General features: G+C 39.2%; 1 protein-coding gene across 1 annotated transcript in view; it reads left to right on the plus strand.

Annotated features, from left to right (window-relative positions):
* hspbap1 (hspb associated protein 1) overlaps nucleotides 1-1466 on the plus strand; it is a 31412-nt gene extending 29946 nt beyond the window's left edge. Inside the window, exon 8 of the mRNA XM_061724300.1 lies at nucleotides 987-1466. Within this exon, the coding sequence (XP_061580284.1) occupies nucleotides 987-1466 (480 nt within the window). The remainder of the gene's footprint in view (nucleotides 1-986) is intronic.
* Nucleotides 1467-7883: the final 6417 nt, after the last annotated feature.

A 7883-nucleotide genomic window follows, 5' to 3' on the forward strand; every position in this document is an offset into this window, starting at 1 on the left:
TAACATTATAAGCCCTCTTGGCTTCCTATTGTTCATTTTTCATTGACTGTTTTTTGTTTTGTTTTTTTAGAACAAAAGGTGCCAATAAGAATAGACACTGATGCAAATAAATAGCCTATATAGGCCCATACTCTTATTTTAAAGCAGAGGTGTCAAGTAAGGAACACCTTACTTGACACAAATACTTTGTTACCTTACTTAAGTAGAAATCTTGGTTATCTTTACTTCACTGGAGTAATTATTTTTCAGACGACTTTTTACTTTTACTCCTTACATTTTCACACAATTATCTGTACTTTTTACTCCTTACATTTTAAAAACAGCCTTGTTACTCTATTTCATTTCGGCCTTTAAAAAAAACTATCCAGTTAAATTGCTCCATCCGGATAGAGTGAATTTGGTTGTGGTTGTTTCAGATGTTCTTGTCCAGTTTTGTTCTTACATCCGTTCCCTCAGATTCCTGCAACTAAACTTGGATGTACATTCCAATAAAGGTTAGGATAAATGATAACATGCCTCTGAAGTTTGACTTTTTGCACCATTACAATACTTATAGGCAACTAGTCATCATATCTCCTGCTCTCTGAAACACATGTTAATGATCAATAGTACACATATGGTTCTTTAATATATTTGCATTATACTAAGATACATTCATTTTCAATGGCTTTTTTCCCCCTTACATTACTTTTACTTTTATACTTTAAGTAGTTTTGAAACCAGTACTTTTATACTTTTACTTGAGTAAAAAACTTGAGTTGATACTTCAACTTCTACAGGAGTATTTTTAAACTCTAGTATCTATACTTCTACCTGAGTAATGAATGTGAATACTGAAGACACCTCTGTTTTAAAGCAAGGTGAAAAATAAAACAAACATCCCCTAAAGCAGTTGGTCCCCGAGTTGCTTCTTGGTTATAATGGTGGGACTGGGACAAAACCAGTTGGAAACCTCTTAGATGATGTTGTCTCTCCTTGTGTTGCAGGATGAGAATGTAACCCACGAGGAGAACATGCGCTACGTGAACCTAGCGGTGAGGGCGTGCCCTCAGAGGAGGAACAGCAACGTGGGAGACTCCCGTCCTGCCAAGAGAGACTGGTGTGGACACCAGAGGGGCAGCAGGGGGGATCCTGCTCCGTTCACTGCTCCCTTCGGGACACATCTCCTCCCTGTGAGTTGTGAAGGAGAACAACAGATTAGGAGGAACCCAAACCATGTAGAAGTCCGGACTGGTCTGAGCTCCGATGTGGCGTCTCAGGGAGAGACACCAGGAACTAAACCTTCCTCCACTAGCAGACTCTGTGGACCGAGCGACGGCCCAGACGGGTCACCAGAACTCTCCCCGGAGGACAGCGAGGAGTCCACGGTGAACATAACCACTAATGACCTGCTGGGCTGCCTGCTGCATCCTGACATCATCAGCCGGGTCTCAGAGCTGCTGCTGGAGAGACACCATCAGCTCTGATGTTAGTGTGGTCTACACCAGTGATCATCAACTGGAGGCCCGCGGGCCCAATCTGGCCCGCCCAACCGTCCAATCCAGCCCACGACTGGTTTCTTCTCTGACTATGTAAATAAAAAGGTTGTACCCAAAATTCTGCTGTCACACACAAGTCTGATAAATTATTAGGGTTAGGATTGTTTTTGCAAGTGCAAAGTCTTATGAATACAACTCTAATTTCTACAATTACGAGTCTTCACTGTGAACACGAATTCAAGTTTGAGTGGAAAAACTGTTGAAATGACGTCACAGGGGAAAGCAATCGAACCGTGAATGATGCACCGAAGCTGAGGATTGTTGGCAACAGAGCAGCCATGGACACGGTAACGCAGGGGAAGCACCATCACAGCTAAAGTTATAACTTGTGCCAATTGGCGTATAGATTGGTCCATTTTGTAAATAACTCTGCACTGATCGAGAACAGTCAGCAAAGAGGAATTTAAACCAAACGTATACAATTAACGTTATATATACACTATACAGGACTGTCTCAGAAAATTAGAATATTGTGATAAAGTTCTTTATTTTCTGTAATGCAATTTAAAAAAACAAAAATGTCATGCATTCTGGATTCATTACAAATCAACTGAAATATTGCAAGCCTTTTATTATTTTAATATTGCTGATTATGGTTTACAGTTTAAGATTAAGATTCCCAGAATATTCAAATTTTTTGAGATATGATATTTGAGTTTTCTTAAGCTGTAAACCATGATCAGCAATATTAAAATAATAAAAGGCTGGCAATATTTCAGTTGATTTGTAATGAATCCAGAATATATGACATTTTTGCATTACAGAAAATAAAGGACTTTATCACAATATTCAAATTTTCTGAGACAGTCCTGTATTATAAATAGGGGTGGGACGATACGGTAACTCACGATTCAATAATGTGGCGATATGTGGCTCACGATAACGATAATATCACGATACACGATATCTACGATATTCGATATATTGTAAGACATTTCATCAATGATATATCACGATATATGTGACTGAAAAAGCAAAAATACCCATAAAAAGGAAAACGTCTGTAGTTATGCATTTATTCAATGCCAAAACTTCATCCAATGTACAAAGAAAGTGCATTTGTATATTTCCTCACTGCCTCCTAGTCCTGTAAATGTAAACACTGTTGGACAAATTAAAGTGCATGAACATTAGTACGGTGACAACCACGTAAATCCATTATGTGTGTTGTAATAAAATCAATATTTGCCGTCAGTTTATCGATTATTTATTGCGACAGAGAGCGCAACAATATATTGCGTATCGATTTTTTCCCCACTAATTATAAATATACAAAATGGACCGATCTATACGCCAATTGGCACAAGTTATAACGTTAAATCATTAAAAGCCATATTTTGGTCAACATTATATCTCAAATTAGTTTGGTTTTTGTCTTCATTAGTGCTAATTAGTCAACTTAAGCCACTTAAACAGTTTTTCGGCTCGTATCCACAAACTTGAATTCGTGTTCACAGTGAAGACTCGTATTCGTAGAAATTAGAGTTGTATTCACAAGACTTTGCACTCACAGCTTTTCATACTCGCATAAAAACAATCCTAACCCTAATAATAATCAGACTCGTGTGTGACAGCAGAATTTTGGGTACAACTTTTTTTATTTACATACAAATGTTTATCATTATGAATAGTTATAACATGGACACATCTTTTTTGAAAGCTTTCTTACTCCATACTCTGACAGCTCAGGATATGAATCCTTGAAATTTGTATGTTTATGTTGTGGTGACAGCGCAGATTATATTCTTTTGCAACAGCAACAGTTTCGTTGCAAATGAGGTGAACAGGTGATGCATTTTGGAAGGTTGGCATGATAAACGCCTACTTTTTGGTCTAGTCATCGTTAAAGGATCTGTTTTCCACATCAACTTTTGGTTTCATGGCCTTTGAGAGCCATTTTACCTCTTAAGAGGCCTTTTCCTATCACTTCCGTGGTGTTTGTTGAGTCAACTTTATTTATAGACCACTTGAAAAACAAACACCAGTCATCCACCAGGAGGTATAGAGATATTTTGCCTGGTCTAGGTGATAGGAGACTGACTCATAAAGGCTAAAAATGCCTTCAGTTTTGTAATGAAATGGAAAAAAAATATAAACAATAAACATCAAATAATAATGTTATGCCAAAATGTGATTTTTATTTAATTTTTATTTGAGGGTCCGGCCCCCAAGGTGACTGTCAGGTAAAATTCTGGCCCTCTGACAAATATAGTTGGTGACTCCTGGCATACGCTTTGTGATCAACTGTTTTTTATTTTGTTGATGCATACAATTTAAATCAAACAATTATGCACGCAATTGTATAGCAAAAACCTTTAAATCACCCGTCACCCCACCCACCCTGTAGAGATCCAACAAGACAGCAATAACACAACAACAGGACAAAACAAGCAAGAAAAAAAAATTAGATCAATGTTCAGTCAATGTTCAGTTCTTTAAAGTTTTCAATGGCATGTGTCCATATTTTTAATGTCCTGGTCCGGCACCATGAATTCTTGCCACTGAAGGTTCCATATGTAAAATGTCCATAAACAGATTAAACCAGTGACATGTTGGTAGATGATAGTGGTTTCCATCCACGAGCAAGCATTTTTTTAGCAGCTGTTAATCCTGCCAGGTACACAACTTTTTCTTTGTAATGTAGGTTTAACTGAGAGTCACTTCACTTTATGAATTCATCCCTTGAAGGGCGATTAGGTTTGCAGCAGATATAAACATTCATTACACATTCATCATACAGCCACGTTCACACATAAAAACATACATGATCAGATGCACCGAGATCATCGCCCACAGAACACAAGGAGGGAGAAACAATAAAAAGGAAGACTACCGATCAGCATAAATAGTTTTAAATGAATTTCAACAGCACAGGTGGCAGCATGGACCAGGTTCTAAACCACAGTTACCTCCTCTTCTCTGCAGCGTTCAAAGCCTTAATGGAGAGAGGCACAAAGGAACATTTATATCTATTTTTTGTCGCTGGCGGAACAGTTATGTGAAGGCCACAGGGAAGAAGCTTATATTCATGGTTAAGAGGGTGAGTTTGCTTTCTTAAGCACCTGAGAATTAAACATTTGGTCCAGACTGCTGAACTTCACCCCAGCAACTTTAGAAGCAACACGTATAATTCTCCCCAGGGAGTTTTTTTTCTTCCTGGCAAGATTTCCGTACCAACAAATGATACAAAATGAAATAACAGATTAAATAAAAGCACTATAAAATATTTTCATCAGGGTTTTGTCTACCTGGAATTTAGCAGCTTCCTCAGACAAAAGAGGCGTTGTTGACCTTTTTTGCAAAGCGTATCACAACTCACATCAAATTTGAGCCTATTATCAATTATAGTGCTGAGATATTTGTAACTGGTCACTAGTTCAACAGTCGTCATTAATCAGGACCCTGGGAGAACATGGGATTGCCTTTCCAGTGACGTTGGGTATATATAATATGTATATACCGTATTTTCTGGACTATAAGCCGCATCCGCTCTATTTTAAAAAAAAGATATGCAAGTACTACATGTGCAGAAGCGTTTTTTTGCTGTAAATGATGTACATGTTTGTACCTAAATAGATCCTTTCCTAACAGTATCTTTAACACGGCAGCAACTTTGCTGATTAAAATGGGACAGAACCAAGAGAAAATAACCGGTTGCTAAAGAAGAAGTAGTGTATTCTTCTTTGAATTTATTTTGTCTTAGTTTCGATTCTAATTCCGGTTAGAGCGCCCCGAGCGGTGGAAGAAAAATCCACAGAATAGCTGCACCTTTGTATAAGCCGCAGGGTTCAAAACCCATGAAAAAAGTAGCGGCTTAAAAATACAAAAAAAATGCAGTACTGACTTTTTGCCAGAAATATAATAAAATTGCCAAAACATGTGATACACGGTATATTCTGAGTGAAAAACCTAAAAGAACCTCTGCCTGAACAGATCAGTCCTTTGTGGAACCATCCCGCTCTTATTTGGAGCTGAGCAGCAGCTGTGAGGAAACACCAGCACATGACGAGTGTCCCCATCACAGGCCTGACATTTCCTCCATCTGCTCCGTCCACATGCTAATCCCGTTTGGAGCTCCAGAGGACAGATGAGCCCAAATCCAGTTAATATGCTAATAAACCAAATAATTCCAGATAATATTCCGGGGATGCATAGATTTGTTTTGTGTGCTGTGCTTCTTTGTCATGTGCTAATGAGAATGGTCGCTGGCCGCTCGGCGAGCTCAGGATAATTTAGTGATGAATGAAAGTGTGAGTGAGCTGGATCATCCAAACATCCTGCTGCTGCTGCTGGATTAAACAAACTAAACAAACCAGGGCAGGATGTGCATCTAAATACAGGGAAAACTTTATACCTTCAAGATAAACAACTTTAATAAAAATAAGAATTGACACAAAACAAGTTTGAACACAGTTAGTAGTGTATTTACTACGGAAGAGTATTAAGGCCAGGCAGGAGAAAAATAGAAATAATATTTTAGAGAAGGAAGATTTTTTTTTTTTCATTATGCACTTCGAGAAAAAATTCAAAATATCGAGAAAAAAGTTGAAATGTCGAGAAAAAAGTCGAAATTTCGAGATTAATGCTTAAAGAGCATATTGCAGGTTAGAATTTTTTCAAAAATGATACCTGACCTTATGTGAAAATGACTATGTGAGAAGTTAATGTAGGATTTAATATGTTTTACAAGACATAAGGGCACTTATTCAGAGGAAAAAGTGGCTGATTTTAGCCAAGCTCGTACAAACGTTTTTTTTTTCGAACACAGCGTCATATGACGTCACACCAGGGAGCAGTCTCCACAGCTGCCCCATCTGTATGCCCAGACCCCGTACACACGTAGCCGGGTATCTGCTAAACCCAAGATATTTTCCTACGTTTGGACCTGTCAGCCACATGAAAACACAAATAAACGAATGTTTAAAAAAACTCCGGGCAAAGGGAAGATTTTTGAAAACTCCGTTTATGTAGATGCGTGTAGACCTGGTGTAGACAGAGACAACCGGAGTTTTGCGTTTTCGAACGTCACATTATGCTCCAAAACAACAACAAATCTGCTCTGAGTCTGACGTCTAACGTGCGATCCAGAACTGCAGATGATCCACCATCTGTCCTCCAAGCTATTTATTAAATAAATGGTCTCTGCTCTTGACACCGTTACACCGACGCGGAGCCTACGCCGTAGGGTACGCGGCGACGCGCAGCAGGGCTGCAGCTGGGCTGCAGCTGGGCTGCAGCTGGGCTGCAGCAGGGCTGCGTCGATTAATGCGGCAGCTCCGTGGCGGACACGGGGAAACTCCAGCTCGTTGCCCGAGGAGGAGGCGCGGATCCCGGGGTAACTGCGCCGCGGAGGCGGCCCGGAGTCCGGAAGACCAGATGATCTACAGGTCTGTGCTTATGAAAGTGGTCGAAAACGCAGATCTTCGGTTCTGTGTGGAAGGTTTTTTTTTTTAACAACGATGTAATGTGGATAAACGAAGGGGGGGAAGTATTCGGTTTTAAAAATACCCGGCTATTTCGGATGCTTTTTAAAAAAAAGAGAAGATAATAAGCCTGTTTTCTGTTTAGAAAGTACAAACATAGACCGATTACAAGTACTCACCCGTTTTTAAGGAGTTATTTTCGGAGCATTTCAGGAGCACGGGTGCTGCAGTGAATAAAGGCGGATTTATGGTTCCGCGTAAAATCGACGGCGTAGCCTACGGTGTAGGTTACGCGGCGCACGCAGCGTTCTGTGCGTCGCCGCGTAACCTACGCCGTAGGGTCTGCGTTGGTGTAACGCAGACCCATAAATCAGCCTTTTAAAAAGCGAGTTTCAGCTGTCAATCAAAAGAACGTGGGGGGCCTAACGGGTTCGTAGTTATAAGGCTGTGGCCCGTCATATTGGTGTGAATACACATTCACAACCTTAACAAAGCATATTTTACATCTTTACACATTACATTACATTTTATGTTATTGTTATTTTATTGTCTGAAAAATGGTTCAAATATGTTATTTTGTTATTTGAATTTTTTTTATTTGTTTTGTTGATAAAAAAATATGTCTCTATTTTTGTGAGGGGGGATATATATTGTTTTTCGGCACTACCTTGTTCTCTATAGCTGATATAACATGAATTACTCCTATGTGGGATCAATAAAGTTCTTATTTTTGCCATCTGAGAAAATTAAATATATTATATTTGGTGCCTAATTGTTTCCCAAGTATATTAGTGCGTGTGTGAATGAATAAATGAGAGGTAAAACGTAAATTTCTTTGTAGAAAGGTGCTTTATGAAAATAAGTCCATTTACTTGTATTAGTTTACAGCGCAGTCTTGCCACATCCAATATGGCGGCGACGC

Source organism: Cololabis saira, chromosome 6, assembly GCF_033807715.1.
Source record: "Cololabis saira isolate AMF1-May2022 chromosome 6, fColSai1.1, whole genome shotgun sequence".
In the NCBI taxonomy this organism is placed as follows: domain Eukaryota; kingdom Metazoa; phylum Chordata; class Actinopteri; order Beloniformes; family Belonidae; genus Cololabis; species Cololabis saira.